This window comes from Mytilus californianus, unplaced genomic scaffold (genome assembly GCF_021869535.1).
Source record: "Mytilus californianus isolate M0D057914Y unplaced genomic scaffold, xbMytCali1.0.p SCAF_13, whole genome shotgun sequence".
Classification (NCBI taxonomy): domain Eukaryota; kingdom Metazoa; phylum Mollusca; class Bivalvia; order Mytilida; family Mytilidae; genus Mytilus; species Mytilus californianus.
In genome coordinates this window covers 10,993,350-11,015,398 of record NW_026262615.1, presented here as the reverse complement: position 1 = coordinate 11,015,398, position 22,049 = coordinate 10,993,350, and the positions used below count along the sequence as shown (strand labels likewise).

The following is a 22,049-nucleotide window of genomic DNA, read 5'->3' as shown; positions in this document are numbered from 1 at the left end:
ACGGAGTATATATCGACCAGTTGAAACGATATCCCACGCCTTGAAAGAGGGTTGCTGCTCATAAGGAAGGTATACAACCAAGAGTTCCAAGTGTTGAAGTTGAAATCATCCCTTCGTAAGTTTTACGGACGCCATCACGAGATGGTTGACCGTTATGGAATATGCGTTTCACAGATGATAGCGGATATGTTCCTAATGTCGTAACTAAAATCCCGTCCCCTTTTCAAAAAGTGACCTATTAAATTAGACGTATTACCGGGTTTGTACTAACCTGCGCAACACGACGAGTGCCACATGTGACGCAGGATCTGCTTACACTTTAAGAGCACCTGAAATCACCCCAAATTTTTGTGGAGTTAGTGTTGCTCAGTCTTTAGTTTTCTATGTTATTTTTTGTGTACTACTGTTTGTCTGTTGGTCTTTTTATTTAGTCATGGCATTGTCAGATCTTTTTTTTTTCGACTTATGAGGTTGAATGTCCCTCTGGTATCTTTCGTCTCTCTTCTAAAAAGTGGGTCCATCAATAATCTTTGTTCATGAATACAACTGAAGAAAAAAACAAGTCAACAACAGAAACCCTTTACCAAATCAGGGGAAAACTTGGTCGAACTGTTTTTTGTACTTCGAAGTCTCGCTAAAACTGGCAATGTTTAAATAGTTGTAGAAAACGAACTTAAGCCAAAACACAATATGAAATCTTGCAAATACTGAAATAAATTAAATATGAATGCCATATGACGTTTCGCACAACCTGTATCTGATCTTAATTTAATTGTCTTCAAGTCATTTTTGCTGATTGTTTGGTATTTCATTGAAATATAACTCACATGTCTATTTATTTAAACATTGCACATGTCAGGTAATTATCAATATCGAATCGTCTTTTGTCACAAGATGAGAAATGAAATAAAATAAAGCATTCCTCATATGAAATTATTCATTGATACAGCTAGTTTTACACCTTTATTGAACTGTGAACTTTACACCTATATTGAACTGTAAATTTTAAACCTTCATGAACATTGAACCGTTTTTTGTTTTTGTTTTCATATTTCAAGCAATCCACGATTGTGGTGTTGTTGCTGTTGAGTTAGGGAGGGAGCATTTGTGATAACTTTGATAAACTTTACTTCTATATGTAAATAACATTTTGAGTTCTTTCCGGAAGTAAGCACCTGTTATACTATACAGGAAAAAGTTAATGCAATAATTCATAAAAAATATAGTCTTCGTAAAAATCAACAAGTTTTGATTTGTTGGAACGTACAAACTATCCTCCATCCGTATAGAGCTCATTTGCAGAAAATGTTTAAACCATATAATGGCATATGGAGTATTAAAAGCGATGAAGCAAAATGATATAGTTATCAAAATGATGGTAAATTCTAATCGAATTATGCTTTCCTCTGTTATTATTTTCACCCGTCTGTGTCTTTTGTTTCGAGTGATCAACTTCCGAATGATCAGTGTATTCAGTATCGTTATAATCAGGAATGGCAAAAAGGTGATACACACACCAAAAATACAGTCATAAATGAATGACAGGTATGTGTGTTCTACTCGTCTTGTACACGATGGAACATTATTGGGCCCAATATAAAGCACTTCGCTCAGCCATGGTCGGAATGAGGCTATCACGAAGGAAACAACTATTGCGAAGAAAACGATTCTTTTTGAAGATCGTAGGTTACATACATCCTTCCGTTTTAATGGATGACAAACCCCGACATATCTTTCTAATGTGAAACATGCTACAAGCCAAGCCGAAAGAAAACGGAAAGAATACGACATAAACAAAATAATCTGACATACTCCATTACTTTCCAAAAACGGAGCTGTAACTTGTCCGGAACCGACTGGTATTCCTTTTTTTATCCACTCAACAAGGACATAAAATATCAAAGCCATGAGATCAGCTGTTGATAGTGCTGCGAGATATACGCTTGCAGATAACTTCCTCATGTTCTTAGTAAGAAACACTAATAAGGAAATTGTATTCCCGGTTATTCCTACAGCAAGTATTACCGGTGTGACATATGTAAATACATCTGACCCAATTGACCTGTGAACTGAACCTCGACCTGTGTTCCACTTGTCATCACATGTGAGGTTCGATCCATTTCCACATGACAGATAGTCGGATTGGTTGATCTGAAATACACATAATAAAGTTATATCTAAAAACAATTTAAATTATATCAATAAAAGATATGTCGGGTTCAATTCCATTAAAGATGTAATGGTAAGTTAGATACAGGTATATTGCAAATGCCCCCTCACCTCTAAAGAACAAAACAACAATAATAGCAGAAAAACATCCCTAAAAACAACCCCATCTGTAAAAAAAAAAGTGAACATCCAACTTACACATACACGTACACATACGACAATCCCGTCCCCATTAAAAAATCAAAAACGCAAAGTAAGCACGACGCTCTCTGGAACAATATGTGATGCAATATACAAATCTTTCAATTACGAAAAACCCAAATTCCATATCATTTGGTCTTTGGTGGGAGTTATCTGATTGACAATCGCACCACATCTTCTGATTTCTATGATTTTGTATTACGCGTAGTGAGATATTAATAAAGTGTTGGTAAGTTTGAATTCTTGAGGGAACCAATGACGTATTACTTAGGTGTCTATCTTATACTGATAATATTTTCCTATTCTAATTAGTATTATAAGATATCGCTTGCGTATGTAAGTTTGATTCATAATATATAGACCTGCCAGATGATAACTTTTTGCTAATTAGAAAACTTAGATTAAAAAGAGAAAATCTAGACACTTGTAGATTCTGAATGTATCAATGTTGAGGTTTGGTATCAGCAAACTACCAGAGACAACATGGCGTGGATGTAACACTTGGTGGTATGTAAATTATATAAAAGGCATCGGCATAACGAAATATTAAACAATGCAAACAGTAAAACATACGGTCTGATTAATGCGTCACCATTGAACGAAATACAAACATGACGGACTGCTGTGTATGATCAGCTTTTAAATTTTGTTTACGCATATCTTTTGACATTTATTTTTCGTTTCAACGACAACATTTGAATCATGTATCAATTCCAATGTGAAACATTCTATTTTTTAGACATAGTATTGCGATTTGACAGGGTCATGAAGCCGCCAAAGGCAGAACAAATTAAATTACGACAAAAGTATAAAATCAACAATGATAGATGAAGTTAACGATTATCCTAGAAATCTGCAACATTACACATGCTAATAACATAAACGGTGCCAATATTTCTGCACCAGATTCGTTTTTCGAAAATCAATGTGTCTTCGCTATTATTGGCTTACTGTTCATTAAGAGTTATTTACACACTATTTTTCAACGGAATATACCGATACAATGTTTTTTTTTTACCAACACCAATACTGGGCATGGACCTGCGTGTAATTGATTTAGGGACTATCTGTATTGAAATATGATGGATAAGAATAATTTTTAAAAGTACGTTCAATAGGATATGAATAAAGTACGTTCTTTGATGTAACGCTTAAAGACGAAAATGTTAGAATGTAACTGTATATTTTGTGTAAAAATTATCATATTGTTTAAAGGTTTGAAGACATACATATTTATATGTGCTAATGAATTATGTGATTAACTACACACTGCAATCTAACATTATCACATTTCAGACCAAAAATAAATCGCTCCCGTTCATTGAAGCAAAAACACTGTTCCTTGTTCAAAAAGTATTTTCAAATTTTAAACTATCGGAAGTGATATTAGTAATTGCTTAAACACTTCTACTCCAGACTAAATTAACAGTATCAACATTCCATGAAAGCCACGAACAAATGGAAAAACAATATCCGTGTACAAAGAGAATGTAAAATTTAAAACTATCCAAAAAAAAGTACTATAAACCAACTTATTTTCGCGAGCAATTTATTTTCGCGACATTCGCGAGAAGAAAAAACAATGCGAACATAAATCGTCGCAAATATGTGAAACTTGAATCTTTCCTTATTTAACTACATCAAGTTAATTAGAAATTCGCGAAAATAAATCGCTGCAAAGTGGACTAGAAAGGGCTTAACGCGAAATAAAGTATCAGCGAAAAAAAGTTGGCTTACAGTCTGCGCGGTAACTTGTTTACTTTCAACATAATAAAGCTACATACCAAATATAAAATCATTGCGCTGACGGACAGACGAATGAAATTACAGACAAAGTCAAGCGGTTACTAGACTTGCTTCCACCGTTGGCTAAAGTGTACACTTTACTGAAATACAATGAGATGTACACCGACAATCAAAGTCATATGCAAATCAAGGGATTTAGATCTGTATTCCAAATTAGAGGCTAGTATATACACTATGTAGAATACCCTTGAGCATTAAGTGAGTTCATGTTTATATCTTATTCATTACTCACAGTCACTTAGGTATGCGATTTTATAGTTTGCACAAATTTGTAAGCTGGACATAATACGTTCCAAGATAACATAGGAAATAAGTCCGTGTTATCATTACAAGACGTATTATCCAGTGTATTGAAAAAGAGAGATACACTACGTAAGGTTTATCATAAGTGTAAACTGTATGCTATATAATACAACACAGAAACAATGCGGCAACAGAAAGGGACATGTAGATTTTTATTATGTACCAATAATCTGAAAATATTGATTTTTGACTTAAAATATTAAATTTTAAAAGGAGTTATCTTATTCAATATGGTACTTCATCCTCCCTATTGTGGCAACGGGTAATATGTAATGCTGGGTATCATAAACGACAAATATAAATAAAAATTAAATAAACTTAAAAGTGTGATTGAAAGATTTGTACACACAAACGAAAAGTCATTTTGAGAAAATACAGAGTCGATGTAGAGGTCAACTAGTTTTAACGTTTAGTCACAAATAAGACAACAATGTTTGAACATTATGCAAAAATTGTATGTAAGTTTATTATATAGCATAAAGTTTACACATATGATGCACCTGCAATGTATAACTGACCAGAGGGATCTTTTACTTTATCTACCGCCAATCCGTAGCGATTATTGTCACATCAACATAACATTTCATCAAAAGCATATTTTCAAAGTTGATTGAACGAAAGGTAGAAGGAATTTTGGCTTAGGAAAACGAATGAAGTATTAGCAATAAATGTCAAATTTCATATTTGATTTGAAATTTATTCTTATTTAATTTCTTTTCTAAACGTCTGTCCTTCTATATTTATGCAATAAACACGTTGTAAATCAACAACAGGACGTAAAATGAGATATACTGCACTAACACTATATGATAATTACACTTCATTTTATCGTTAAGAGGAGGCATGTGGTGTTTATTGTTCATTCTATTCAAAACTATTCAAACTATATCGGTCAATGACTACACTAATTTAAGAGGATTATTAAACATAACATTTTAGAGCCGTGTTACATTATTGTTGGGTGATTTCATTTAAACCTGTTAAACCTAGCAGGTGTACCATAAACCCGCATGCTTACGCAACTGGTAGAAGAGGAAAAAAAAATAATAATAATAAAATAAAGAAAAGGGGAAAGAAAAAGAAATTATCCAAACTTGATGAAAATCTGAATGAGGAGTCCTTTGTTTAAGATTCCTTAATAGTTAAGGTAATTGGTCTCTATTTGTTAATTTTTTTTTTTTTCAATTATACTTTATTCTTTATATTTTAGCATCATTTATTCTCTCTAATATTTTCTTTTATTATTCTATATTTTGTATTTGTTTGTCCATTTGTCAAGAGATTTGGCAAACTATTTCTGTGTCATTGGGTCTCTTCTGGAGAGTTGTCTCATTTGCAACCATACCACATTTTCTTATTTTTATATCTTTATTGTTTAAACCATATCTAGAACTTCCTATATTAGTGAAAAAACAAACAAGTTTAAATAGCAAATAAAACTAGATTTGTAATAGCGAGTAATAACAGATGGAACCCTAGTCCCCCCATTGCCAGGGTAACGGCAGCCATTTTGAAAATTCCAAAGTCAAAGAGTGCATCTACACATGCCAATTAACATTATTGTAAAGTTTCATTAAGTTTGGAGCATTTTGAAATTTTGGACATGTTTGCTGTTTTCATGGTAACGGCGGCCATCTTAATAATGCCATTCCCCGATTGCAAATCTGCACATGCTGGTTATCATTATTGTATAGTTCCATTAACACTGGTTCATAAAATTCCGAGATATAAGCTGGACAAAAAAAATGGACAGCCATTTTGAAAGTCAAACAATCCATTTACACATGCCAATTAACATTTTTGTAAAGTTTCATCAAGTTTGGAGTATTTTGAAATTTTTGATATTTTTGCTGTTTCCATGGTAACGGTGACCAATTCCAAAATTCCGAAGACAAATGCCACATTGGCACTTGCCATGTTACATATCCTATAGTTTAAATTCTCCCTCATGAATTCGTCCGAATTTAAAACATTTCTTCTATTCTAAATACATGGCTAAATAAGAGACAAGTCATAATTTAGGTTTGTTTGCTCGCTGTAACTTTCTTATTTTCTCAGCGAAACAACATTTAATATCTTGTAAACATTTTACAAATTACAAAAATATACCACAATTCCATCTATATACATTCACAATGTCCTCTAAATACATATCAATACAAACATAACTGTAATATATTATGCAGAGCTTAACGTTAACTTCGTCTATCAAAGTTACTGGAGCACATCGATAATAATAAAACGTAATCAGGACTTATATATGCCTATAAAACCCCACCCGTACTACCGCCCTCGAAATATTCGTGCAGAAAACAACAGTAACATCAGACCACTTCTGATTTACATACTAGCCAAACTTGTACCACAAGTCTAAAGATAGAAATAGAATAGGGAAATTCCAAATATAACGGAATAGAAATAAATTTAAATTCTCCCTCATGAATTCGTCCGAATTTAAAACATTTCTATTCTAAATACATGGCTAAATAAGAGACAAGTCATAATTTAGGTTTGTTTGCTCGCAGTAACTTCGATAAAACAAAGGAATAAATAATTTGAGAACTATATGCCAAGATTCAAGGAAACAGCCATTTGAGATTTTAAATTGTCTTTAATATACCCATCTTTGGCTTGATCAGAAGCCCATCTACCGTGGACTTTAAGTAACCTATCAGAGACTCCTCTATTAGCCCCCGTAGAAGCGCCACCACTTCTCAAACTATGAAGCCCAAACTTAAGCTTATCTAAACCAATATCTGATAAACTCTCTAACAAAATTTCTCTCGCTCTGGTATAGGACAATGGACTATTTATATTACATAATTTATAAACATCCTTCGATTTCATAAAAGACAGTGCTCTGAAAATATAGCTATCAGAATTTTTGCTCAATTCAGCTAAATTGATATACTTATTTAACCAAAAAACTGGACATAAATCTGTACCTGTTGCAGCTATAACAACAGAATTACCCCTTCTGTATAAATCAGTTTTGCTTTTATCAATGCGAATTTTAACATGACTGACTTGAAACTCAATATTATTCATCTTAATGTTAGCCAATTCACTATACCTCAAAAATCCAGAAAATCCTAACAGAAATAATACTACTACACGCAATATTTTGAGATTATTATGATCTCCGAACTTCAAAACAATTTTCCTTAATATATCTGGCGTAATAGGTTCTTTTTTGTTTATAGGTTTATTTAGCAATCTCCTTCCTCCTTCATAAATAAGACCAAGGAATTTGTCTGAACAAGGATTATGTTTGAAATTAAAGTCATGAAACCATTTTATTGAATAAAAACTTGCATCTAAAATCGCAACACTGGATCCCCCATGAATGAGTCCACCTATATACATAGAAATCGTAGTAGTTGTCGCTGGTAAACACTCAAGTGAACATGAAACACACCATTTTTCAAACTTTTTAAAATAGCACTTGTATTTCTTAATTGTAGAATTTGATCTAGACGATTCGACAAAAGAGGGTAAATCTCGTATGATACTGGCAAATCTCGAATCATTGGCATAACACTCAAATTGTTTCCATTGATCTTCATCTATGTCTGTATCTGTTTTGTTACTGGGTCTTTCCTGTGTTCTGTTCCTGGAACTTTGGTGCACCAACTGTCGCTGTAGGAATCCTTTTTTCGGGGCAGTTCCTTGCAAAGTGCCCGGGCTGGTTACAATAGAAACACTTGTAACTTTCTGACTAGCCTGCTTTGGAGAACTCGGTATCACTGACTTGGCCAAGGCCACGAAAAAAACTCCTGGAATTGAATTCTCCTTTTCCGGAACCACTATTGGAAGATTCTGGTTTACTGTACGGCTTGAAACTTCTTTTACGAGAAGCCCTGGAAATAGCAGAACGCAAATCACTAGCATCTTCTTTATTGTCGGCCAACGGACTATCCAAGTACTCTTTAACCGTGTCCCATCCATGCTTGTCGGCTATCTTTAGAATTTTGTTACGCTTACGGGTGATTTCCTTTTCCTGAGTAATAATTTCACTAACTTCGGAAGCGTTTCCAAGCTTTATACAACTTTCAACGGCAGCAAGCCTCATCAGACTCTCGGTATTAAACGAATGTTGCACTTTAATTCCCTCACTTTGGAATACAAATTCTGGTTGGTCGACACCGGTTGCTTTAACACTTTTTCCTAAACGAGCTTCGAAATGATTAATCAAGGAATGTTTTTGCTTCTCTAAAGCATTGTTTAAAGCTGAAATGAAAAGCGAAATAACCCCGTCCGTACTTAACTCTGTTTCGTTACTATTTTCAGCATGTTGAGTAGTAGCACGGCGTTCATCATGGTCGGAGCCTTCCTCGGACATATTATGCAGAGGTTAACGTTAACTTCGTCTATCAAAGTTACTGGAGCACATCGATAATAATAAAACGTAATCAGGACTTATATATGCCTATAAAACCCCACCCGTACTACCGCCCTCGAAATATTCGTGCAGAAAACAACAGTAACATCAGACCACTTCTGATTTACATACTAGCCAAACTTGTACCACAAGTCTAAAGATAGAAATAGAATAGGGAAATTCCAAATATAACGGAATAGAAATAAATTTCATTTGGTTTGATGTTATAATCTTTAAGAAAATGTTGCGTTAATGTATTTCTTCATAGGGTCAATGTTAAACTTTCTTCCTGTCTCCATGACCATGGCGGCCATTTTGGAATTTTTAAATACTGTCTGCACATTAAGGCATACCAGGTAACATTTCCATAAATTTTTACCCGAAAAGGTGTTATAATAAAAGATTTAGATTTAGATTTTTTTTTACTTTTTGCCGTTTCCATGGTAACGATGGCCATTTTGAATCATTCCAATGTCTCTTGCACAACTTCACATAGTGGTCCACATTATGGTATAGTTCTATTAACTTTGGTCCATTCAATTCCGAAAAAAAGTGTAGACAAATTGTGTGGAAGAATAAAAATGGTAACTAGATTTGCCATTGCAAGCAATAGCGGGTAGCACAACAGGACGTAAAATGAGATATACTGCACCAACACTAAATGATAATTACACTTCATTTGATCGTTAAGAGGAGGCATGTGGTGTTTATTGTTCATTCTATTCAAAACTATTCAAACTATATCGGTCAATGACTAAACTAATTTAAGAGGATTATTAAACATAACATTTTAGAGCCGTGTTACATTATTGTTGGGTGATTTCATTTAAACCTGTTAAACCTAACAGGTGTACCATATTCTATATTTTGTATTTGTTTGTCCATTTGTCAAGAGATTTGGCAAACTATTTCTGTGTCATTGGGTCTCTTCTGGAGAGTTGTCTCATTTGCAACTATACCACATTTTCTTATTTTTATATCTTTAGTGTTTAAACCATATCTAGAACTTCCTATATTAGTGAAAAAACAAACAAGTTTAAATAGCAAATAAAACTAGATTTGTAATAGCGAGTAATAACGGATGGAACCCTAGTCCCCCCATTGCCAGGGTAATGGCAGCCATTTTGAAAATTCCAAAGTCAAAGAGTGCATCTACACATGCCAATTAACATTATTGTAAAGTTTCATTAAGTTTGGAGCATTTTGAAATTTTGGACATGTTTGCTGTTTTCATGGTAACGGCGGCCATCTTAAAAATGCCATTCCCCGATTGCAAATCTGCACATGCTGGTTATCATTTTTGTATAGTTCCATTAACACTGGTTCATAAAATTCCGAGATATAAGCTGGACAAAAAAAATGGACAGCCATTTTGAAAGTCAAACAATCCATTTACACATGCCAATTAACATTTTTGTAAAGTTTCATCAAGTTTGGAGTATTTTGAAATTTTTGATATTTTTGCTGTTTCCATGGTAACGGTGACCAATTCCAAAATTCCGAAGACAAATGCCACATTGGCACTTGCCATGTTACATATCCTATAGTTTCATTTGGTTTGATGTTATAATCTTTAAGAAAATGTTGCGTTAATGTATTTCCTCATAGGGTCAATGTTAAACTTTCTTCCTGTCTCCATGACCATGGCGGCCATTTTGGAATTTTTAAATACTGTCTGCACATTAAGGCATATTAGGTAACATTTCCATAAATTTTTACCGAAAAGGTGTTATAATAAAAGATTTAGATTTTGATTTTTTTTTACTTTTTTCCGTTTCCATGGTAACGATGGCCATTTTGAATCATTCCAATGTCTCTTGCACAACTTCACATAGTGGTCCACATTATGGTATAGTTCTATTAACTTTGGTCCATTCAATTCCGAAAAAAAGTGTAGACAAATTGTGTGGAAGAATAAAAATGATAACCAGATTTGCCATTGCAAGCAATAGCGGGTAGCACCCCTTCCCATTGTCACGGTTACGGCAGCCATTTTGAAAATTCCAAAGTTAAACAGCACATCTACACATTGCAATTAACATGTTTGTAAAGTTTCATCAAGATTAGAGCATTTTGAAATTTTTGTATTTTTTTATGTTTCCATGGTAACGGTGACCATTTCCAAATTTCAAAAGATTGATGCCACATTGGCACACGCCGTGTTACATATCCATAAAGTTTTTTTGGGATTGCTTCAATATTCTTTAAGAAAATACAGCTTTAATGTGTTTTCCCATAGGGTCAATGTTAAACTTTCGCCCTGTTTCCATGACAATGGCGGCCATTTTGGAACTTCTAAATATTGTCTACACATCTAGGCATACCAGGTAACATTACCATCAAGTTTCATCCAGTTAGGTCTCATAATGTAAGATTTAGAATTATGATTTTTTTTTTACATTTTTTTAGTTTTCATGGTAACCGTGGCCATCTTGCACATTCGAAAGACAGGTGCACAACTTTACGTAGTGGTCAATATTATAGCATAGTTCTATCAAGATTGGTCTATGCAATTCTGAGAAAAAGCTTGGACAAAAAGTGTGGAAGAATAAAAATAAGAAACTAGACTTGCTATAGCATTCAATAGCGGATGGCACCCTTCCCACATTTCCACTAAAATGCAGTCATTTTGAAAACTCCAAAGTCAAATATCATTTCCTGATATCTAGCCAGCTAGCATTCCTGATAATTTTCAGAAATTTTGAGTATTTTGAAATTTTTGAATTTTTGCTGTTTCAATGGAAACGGGAGCATTTCCAAAATTCAAAAGACGAATAAGTCATTGACATATGCCATTGTATATATCCATAAAGTTCCATTAGGTTTCATTGAATATTCTTAAAGAAAATACAGCTTTAATGTGTTTAGAGTCAATGTTAAACTTTCCCCCCGTTTCTATGGCAATGGCAGCCATTTTGGTATTTCTAAGTACAGTTGGTACCTCAGGGCACCACTGGCAACATTTGCATAAAGTTTCATTAGGTTGGCTCTTATAACGAAAGATTTATAATTTTGATTTTTTTTTACATTTTTTAGTTTTAATGGTAACCGTGGCCATCTTGCACATTCCAAAGTCTGGTGCACAACTTCACATGGTGGTCAACATTATAGTATAGTTCCATGAAGATTGGTCCATATAATTTCGAGAACTAGCGTGGACAAAAAGGGTGGAAGAATAAAAATAACTAGATTTGCCAATGCAAGCAATAGCGGATGGCACCCTACCCCCATTGCCAGGCGAGCGGCATCCATTTAGAAAATTCCAAAGTCAAAAAGTGCATCTACACATGCAAATTATCATTTTTGTAAAGTTTCATTAAGTTTGGAGCATTTTGAAATTTTTGATATTTTAGCTTTTTCCATGGTAACGGCAGCCATTTTGAAAATTCCGAAGTCAAACTGCAAATCAGCATATGCCAGTTACCATTCCGGTGGAGTTTCTTTCAGTTTGGAACTAAAATAAAAAATGTCTACTAAAAAGAAACTTAGAATTACAATACATCACCCCAACTCCGTTGAGGGTGACATAGTATTAATAAAAAGAAAAAATAGAAACGTAGAATAACAATATGTCAAGCCAACTCCGTCGAGAGTGCCATAATTAGATTTACTGCACTTATTCTAAACACGAATTTCACTTCTTTGTATCGATATAATAATGCATGTGGTTTTCATAGTTCAATTTATTTAAAACAATGTTGGTCAAAGACGAAACTGGCTTAAAAGGATTATTAAACAGAGCATTTCAAAGCTCTGTTACATGATTTTTAGATGATTTCATATGTTTTTTTGCAAAACTTATCAAGATAGAATGCAGTTAAACTTAACTGGTGTACCATAAAACTGCACGCTAACACAACTGGAAAAAAGTAAAAGGGAGAGAAAAAGAAAACAGAATTAAGAAATGTTGTAGTTAATTACCATGAGGAAGTTTGTGTTAAGTATTCGAATGGAAGTCATTGATACATTCTTCATCGATCATCAGTTTTCGAATGTATTGCCAATAGGTCTTCATCGATACTTTTTTGTTTTTTTTCTATACTTTACATTTTGTCTTTTATTCATTATAATTTGACGGCATTTTCAACATAAAAATCGTTCTTTATCAATATTAAATCTAGCAAACCAAATATTGACATAGGGCATGCAGAAAACTTAAGTTCGAATATCTTCTTAACATGATATTCAAAGACACAATGAACTAGTTGTTGTGCCCTTCCCCAAGATCATGTTAGATCGTTTGAAACAAACCAGCAAGCGGACAAAAAACAAAGTAAAATACAATCTGATCCTAAAATAATCGCGTTCATGCATGTACCTCATACCGGAAATAAGATATTTATAACTGTATAACCACGCGTTATCCGATGGAGAATGTCTGTCATAAAGTTGTCACGTGTTTAGACGTGTATATATATATATGTATATATTCAAACTACTAATTCCTCATATTAAGAAGTTTAAATGTAGTTCCATCTTGCATATTATTCCTCATTTAATCAATACTAGTTTAATATGTTTTTTAATCAGAATTTGCAACATCATAACTTTACAAAGATAAAGTAAATTTAAGAGAACCGTTATCGCAAAAGTATAAATGATCTTTCCACATGCTAATATACGTTAATAGAAAGAACTGTTAAAATGTCACAAAATAAAAGATTAATCATAAGCAGATTATAGATAGAAATTGATATTCCAACAAGTTCATTCAGACAGGGGGATAACAATTGTATGCATCAGAGATATGACAATATAATTGCTTTTGCACATTGTTGGATCATGTGACATTTCATGATTAATGAGGGAAGGAATAAATCTTCTTAAGGTATTTTTTGTTAATTAAGTTATATCTTTATTTTCATCATATTGTTCAATTGTGATTATTAATGCGTGATATTCTGAAGCCATTAAAATTGTATTGATACGTTATTATAATAAAAAGATGTGGTATGATAACAATCCAGAGTCAAAATGACGTGGATGTAAGCAACTATAGGTCTTCTCAAGATTTTCAGATGTGGGTGTAATCCGATTCAAACATTCAAACAAATGATCCGGTTTATGACAAAACAATAAAACTAAACAAAACAAATATGATAGACACAAAAACATGAAAAACCAGTAAACTGAAGGCTCCTCACTTGGAAAATAAAACTTTGTGAACAATATTTGCCTTACCATCAGCCTGGTTATATGTGTGTTTACAAAAGGACTATTTTCAGAGTCCATATTTTTTACTGTCTTCTGATTCTGTAAAGCGTTAAAAAAAAAAAAAAAAAATAAACGACAAAAGAAAATAGGATATGAATAATCCTCAATCATGTTAATGAAACATATTGACTTCATTTAATAAAATATAGAAACAAGGAGATGCGGTATGATTGCCAATGATACAACTGTTTGTCAAAGTACACATGATGTGTTGAAAACAATTTTTTCAGAAATAGTGTTCTTCATCCGCTGATAATTTGTCAGGAAACAATATTAATTATAAATCACATTTACAAGCACATATGGAGACAAATTTAAACAAATCTAAACAGCGATTTACAATTAAATACAGATAGTGAATGCCAGCTGCTATATTTTTGTTAATATCGTGGATAATATGTAAGGTTACATTATTAATAATAATGATAGGTACATATCGAAATAGATCTAAACAAATAGTGATATGCTGTGTTACATTTAAATACAGAGAATGAATGCCATTATTGATCACGATGATAATCTATAATAATCAAAAAGAGTATAGCTCTATCATTCAAATCTAATCACTAATATTCATTTATACAGATTTAGATTCGCCCACTGTGATTGAGCTTAAAGCACCAGAAACAATGAAAAACAAAAATAGAATAATAGTTTTGTATTAATCTGCAACATACCGGTATACTGTAATGAAAGATTTTTTAGAAATGTCTTGTTTTCAAGAACGTCATCACTGGATAGATGCTAAAGTACAAGTGGACTGAAAAAGGATGTTCCTTAAGAAAACGTGCTTTTAATAACTAAGTAACGAAAAGGGTCGAAAACCTTATAACAATTATCTTGATCTTTAAAATTATTTTCAAAGGTACCCGTAATAATTTATCTTAATCATTAAATAAAACATTTCTGTCGTTGGGTTGTCGTCTAGTTGATGAGTACCCGATATTTCTTTACTTTCATTAGCTGTAACCGATTGGGAAACATGTCATATAGAAAATCCATGAAGTTGAATGCATAATGACCCTTAGCTGTAAATTTGTTGATAAAGTTGTAATGTTAGGTTGCTGCATACTTTAGGGTTATATATCATTATTCATTTTATTTCCTTCAACGAAAATTGGATTGAAAGTGTTACCAGGTTCAACCCACCATTTATTCTTAAAATGTCCTGTAACAAGTCAGGATTATGGCAGTTGTTATCAAATAGTCCATTTATATGTATGATGACGTTTGTTTTTGTAGCAGTTCAGAGTTTATGTTGTTCCGATGTTTTCCTCTTATAGTTGATGTGTTTCCCTTGGTTTTTGTTTGTGACCCGGATTTGTTTCAGTGAAATCGAATTATGATTATTGAACAGCGGTATACTACTGTTCCCATTATTTAATTAAATAATTAAACTTCAATATAAAAACTCGTGTCATAAAACTATAAGGAAATTTCACATCTAGCACGAGACAAAAATCAAATGAGATCTAGAGGTCAACAAATTATTTCTTCTCCTGACCTACATTAACACCAAGTGTGTTAAACTAGCATATTATCATTAAAACAAATATGTATCTTGATTCGGTTTCAGTTCCATTGAAAATTATTTCAAACTACAACAAACTTATAAGACGTAAATGAATGTATGGAAGTAAATAAACTTGGAATATGTTTGAGGGGTAACGACTTCTCTTTTTCAATCATTACTCGTTGTTTGTTGATTTTTGTCTCTTTCAAAGATATAATTGAATTTCAAATACGATATAGGTTGCTAATAGCATTATTGTCTTCCACCACCTAGTGATCCATACAAAAAAAGCGTGCATAGTATTTTGATTATCAAATTATTTAGAAAAAAAAGATAATTTTATATGCCTAGCCCAGTTTATGGATTGACATCAAATTTTTTATTTCACATTGCTATTTGCACAGTCATCAAAATTAAGATGTAGCAACCACAACTATAAAAATATATCGTTTTCTCAAAAATTCCAAATAAGTCAAAAGTATTTAGTATCACTGCCCACGCATATTCCCACTGGTCGTGTTTCAAGGAAAGAAAATGAGTGAGAACAAACCGTAAATCTTTTAAATGAATCATTTTATCTTTTTGTTTATCGTTTATTAATATATACAGCGTGTTGATGCTCTAGGTCCAATCCATTTTACTTATTCCTAACAACAATTACACATAGTGTCTGCGAGTCACAACAATATAGTACATTGTTATTGCTGTATGGCAATCAATTCTAATTGTTACGTACAGCAATAACATCTAATGTGATCAAAGGTTAACTACATTACGAATTAAAAATGTGATAATTACGCGTTCTTGCAAATTTACATCTTGAAGAATAGGATTACTCGTTATTAAACTATGCATCACATTAAAAAGAAAATTATAAGATAAGATTAGGCACAAAATGCCAATCACATTTTCAACACCATGCACATGAACGGTAGGAATAGTTTACTGCTACGTAGGCTATAATCCCTTAGTTGATTCCCGGTGTTGTGAATGTATAAGATGTACAATAAAAGTAATGTATGACCTTCAAACTTCAAACTAAGACATTACGTGTTCAGTATTCTACATGCCATTGATAACTTAAAACATTCCCAACCGTTCGATTTGTTAAGATAAAAGCATTATACCAGTGAAATAATCACAAACCTTTTACGTGAAACAATTTGTGAATTTAAATTGTGGTGGTTCTTAATGTCAAGTTGTTGTCATTAAATTAAACCTTTAAATATTTTATAAACATAGTAACAAGAAAGCCACTAGGTGTATATCGCTCAATTTATTTCTATAAATAGAAATATTAAAAGGACAAAATTATATAGTTTTACATTTTTTGTAATTTTCCCATATAAGAGTTTAGGCATGACATGTGGTCTGATTGCTGTAACTAACATGCAATGGGTTAGTAGACTCACGCAATGTGGGATACACAAAAGGATAAAATCTATAATTTTGGCCAATGTTAACTTTCATGATAATGGACTATGGAGGGACAATACAAATACAGAGCACATCAAAATTAACCAGACATATGTACGGACAAATGATCAAAAACGTGTCCTTCGAAAATGCTATATGAGCTCAAAAAAGTGAAAACAACATAAACAAGATGACAATAATGACCAGCAAAACATTCTTCGTTGAGAGATGTAAAAGTACCATGCTGTGCATGCGTCGTTGTGATCCACGTCGGTTTGTTAACGGTCGAAACTTGTTTTATGTACATATGAAAAACTCTGCAAAATATATACAAATGAATACAAGAAGATGCTTGAATATATCATATATATGTCGGTCAGTCAGCAATCCAACATAGCCTATAAACTAAAAAGACATATTGATTGCATGTAAGAGCGTATCAAGGAATCGAAAGTTGTTACATACAACAGTTGGAAAATTATAAGTTATATGAGCTTGGGATTCTGTAAGATTAGCAGTGTTTTAGAACAATATAGCAGTGCAGCTTATTATGAATAAAATGTCGTGTAAGAATCTAATGTAAAGAAACCATGTCAGATAAAGAAAAAAGGCTTTTTCCAAAATATAGGAGTGATGTCCGTTTGTTAAAGATATAAACGTGCGTGTTATGTAATACTAATGAGATGTCGACTAAGATAGTACAGCAATGGATAAGAGAACTGTTGTACTATTAAGTTTAGAAAAATTAATGGGTTTTTTTCTGTGTAATTTTGGTATGCTTCTTTATTACCTGATTCAGTAGAGACCAGTGTCAAATGTACATTTGATTCCATTTTAAGACCCGAATCATGGATTAAAGTAGTAGGTTATGCAAGTTTCAATTAAGTTAATTAAAGAGATACAATGGATATACGATGTGTTATCCCACAAAAACACACACAAAACAACCACTTATTTGAAGAACATACGTAAAGGATTTAAATCAGGAAAAATATTTAAAAATATCTAATTAAGGCTAAGAAGCAGGTAGATTGCGAGACAATCTGCTGATATCCTATTTCTTTACTGCTCTCAAAAATTTTTCAAATAAAATATTTAGCGTGAAAAATTGTCAACTTGGAATTGTAAAGCAGACACAAATATAGTTCCGAGGATTTGTATTCTTCATTGACGTCACAAGTAAAATTCTATGGAAACGAATCATTATGGAGATGATATACGACCACATTTGCATATACGGCCAATTCAATTTGACTGCGCAAATACCGCAGTTCTGGTGTAAAATCGAAGACAACGACAGAAGAGGTTTCTGGGTTCTAAATCCTCAGTTTGTTTTGAAAAAAAAGCAACAATTACATTGATAAGCGCTATTGAACATAATAAATCCTAATCAAAAATAGAAATAAACTTAACAAGTTTCCGTTAATATTCATTGTACACACAAACCGTACCTAGAATGCCCACATAAACTGAAAAGCAAGCTCAAAGTTCTTAAACCTGCTGATATATATACTATAACTGATTGTCTTCCTCCACAAATAATGATTTTTATTATTCAGTGTTTCAACAAATATGTTTCATACTGTGATCCTATGGTTTTAATTTATTCTTTTATGTTTATCTGTATCATACGGATAATTGGCCAACTTTATGCAACAACACTTCTTACCAAACTTAATGAGAACATTCTATGTGACATATAAAAAACACATGACATAGTACATTAGTATTGATATATAACATACACTATATGAACTCCATGTATACGCGCAACACTTCTTTCTAGAATAACATGCTTAGGTTAACTTGACCTTAAATGGTCAAAGATTTAAACAATCTTAACGGACTATCAAAAGTTCAGTTCGGTTGATTTTTATCATTATACGGTTTGTATTGGTCGTATGTAAGACAAACAAGCAGGACAATTTGATTAAATTGATATATGGTTATATTTGGCATAGTACTTTCCCGTTGATATATAACAGACATTACATGAACTCCGTGCATGCATACAGTACTAATTTCTTTAAAGCAATAAAGGTTAAGATGTCCATATAAACCTAGCAAACTATTCGAAATATGTCAATCTTGTAGGTCAACAAGAAGAACACAAATATATTGTCAAAATATTGGGGTTGTTGCAAGACTTAAACAAATTGCATTAAACTCCTGAATCGAATAATTGTGGTTATAATTTTATCAAAAAATATTATTACACACTATTTACAATTCTTGAAGGTTCCGCGGACCCAAGTGTCTCGCCAACGATTGCTGCTGCCATTGTAAAAGTGTAATGTTGACTTTTAATCAATCCATGTAGTTTTACAAATTTATCATGTCATAAAAATTAAATCTCAGATTGTCTCTAAATGTTAACTGTTAAACTAAGTCCATCTATCACAGAAAAAAAATGAACACGAAAAAAAATATATTCTCGAACATTTGCTTCAAACATTATCTCTTAATCATAAAATAGCTTCTGCCAAAGTTTTATGAAATTGTATGAGGGTTTGACAAAGTAGATGTATAACAAACTTTTACCCCAGACTGCATTTACTTGTTGACTCTGGTAAACATACTATGTGCATTTATCAGTAAAATACGGAAAAATAAAAATAAATATTTCCAAAGTTGTGCTCTGGATACTTACATAAACAAGCTTCTCTCCAAAGTTGTTAGTGCAAATTGAAAAGTTATTATACATATTCTTAACTTTGTTCAAACTGCACCAATGTTCAAGGAATTTCAGAAAATAAAAACAAGTTTCACATTTAATGTGTTACTATGTGATCAATCTATGATATCATGTGTATAATTTGTAAAATGTCATGATTAGCCTTGTTTTACGTCAGCCTTTAGGTATATATAAGGTTGGAAAAGTATGTGCGCACCTAAAAAACAACTTTATTTTTGGTTAGATTATGTCAATAGGTATAGTAAAGAATCTCCTAAATTAGTCTGTTGTATCTTGCCTGCGCACGATGTTTCCACAAAGGAAATAGTGAAGGAAAACTGCATGAAATTTGACATTTTCTTTGTTTTCATGAAATTGGTGCATTTTATGACGTAATTGTGACGTCATTACATACAAAATATAATGTCATTCATTTATTAAATTTCTTGAATTTATGTGTTTTTAAATATTATGTGCAAATTTGAAATAGTTCTCAAAACCTTAATTTTCTTGGGCCAAACCCGGGTCTGAATGACCCTACTCCTTTCCATGCAAGTTTGACGAAGCTATTGATATCGAAAATTAAAGATAACCACAGACAGGACTTAATGTTGACGCCACCAATGCCGAAGCAAACGGCGGAATCTAGGATCGCTAAGTCTCGCTTTCGTGACAAAAATGTCGCATGAACGACAAATAAATTCACAAAATACACAGTGTAAATGTTTGCAAAGTTCAAACTTATCAAATACTAGTAAAAGTCAGTACTTATATAGGTTCACAGTTAGAAATATGTACATGATGTTTGTACAGCTATGAAAATTCCCGGTTATTTTGAGTTTAGCTTAACAAACTGAAAAATAGAATAAAAATAAAACAAAAAACAAAATATAACTATTATACCTGCGCATTAAGTTTCAAACAGGACAACACAAATAGAAAATGTTAATGAGTAGTAGCCTTGTAGAATTATCTTACTGAGAAAAAAGCACCCCTCCTTAAACAACACGCATTTCTAATCTATAGAAAATAATTCAAACACATTTTAAAAAAATACGGATATCCAATGTAAATTCAACACGGGGTAAAACCTGACAAAATTAAACGGTCGACTCTATCAATCAAAGGAACACACGGAAAACAACCGTCATATTCCTCAATTTGACATTTGTAGAAGAAAAAGAAAGGCTGACTATGGTTTTAAAGCTAGTAAAACTTTCCTTTCGAGAAGTTGGTTACCCTTCCGTGTATCCGTTCGTTTATCTGGTTTCATTTAACCTAGACAGAATAGAGTACCTGCTGTTCCATCGACATCCTTATATAAGTATGGTAGCAAGAACGCCTGGTTATCCGGCTGGAAATTTGACAGATTATGTTTCAACAATTTTTGATTTACGGAACATATTATAAACATTAAACCTTTTCTAACCGTTTCAATGTTTCTGACTTTTGACAATCACTTTCTCGTGATTTTTGGTGAAATTTGTGCTGTGACCACTCAACACAATGTCTCTATTTAAAACAAAATACTGAATGAAAGAACTTAAATCAGCAAAATTTTTTTTACTGTCGATTGATATTATGTTCTTTCCCTTGTTATAGCTTTTAGTGTGTATATGCCATAAAACACAAGCACTAAATCAAACCAGCATTCAAACATTTGAAACGAACAATCCAGTGTGTCAGACCTATATGGGAATATACATTGTAAGTAAAATAATGTTAATTTACGTGTTCTTATAATATTGATAATTGTATGTCAAATTTGGTAATTTTATTTCGCATTCAACATCAACTAAATTGATTTTGTAAACTTAAGCAAAATAAGATAATAAAATATCATTTTGACTCTTTTGTCAAAAAGTCTGTTTTAAATATTTTATTTATGCTTGTCATCAACTATAATATGACAAACTTAACTTTTAAACTACGTCTTACCTTTATATCCTTTATAAAGTCACTAAGAAAATCACGGATATAATTGTCTCCGTCATCCATCTTTTGTTTAAAATTATTATTCAAGGGTAACGAATAGTTGTGGCACAGCTTAACTTATTCATTCGTATCAATAAAAAGACCTCGTCTGTTTCATTAGTTAAAAAAAATCGCTTATTATTCTTACATTCGTATCAATTGGACTGTAGAAAAGGTAATCTTCCAAAACAAATAGTTTCCCAGCAATTTCTAGCAAAATATATTATCAAGATTTTCCAAAGTTCAATTGTTTCCATATTTTTTAACCACAAGATATAATACTCGGTTTACTATAATATATCACACGAGAAAAACAACATGAGAAAACTGTTGAAAGTTATTCAAAAATAAATCTACAGGCTCCGTAAGTAGGATAAAAGGCTATACATTCAATTAAT

The 22,049-nt window shown here is 32.4% G+C and overlaps 1 protein-coding gene across 1 annotated transcript; it reads right to left on the bottom strand.

Annotated features, from left to right (window-relative positions):
• Positions 1-489: 489 nt before the first annotated feature.
• Positions 490-21,675, bottom strand: LOC127723851 (FMRFamide receptor-like). The gene is made up of 2 exons (XM_052230572.1): positions 21,616-21,675; positions 490-2,151 (listed from the first exon to the last, which is right to left on the bottom strand). The coding sequence occupies exons 1-2, from the start codon at positions 21,673-21,675 to the stop codon at positions 1,054-1,056; spliced, it is 1,158 nt and encodes a 385-aa protein (XP_052086532.1). The 3' UTR covers positions 490-1,053.
• Positions 21,676-22,049: the final 374 nt, after the last annotated feature.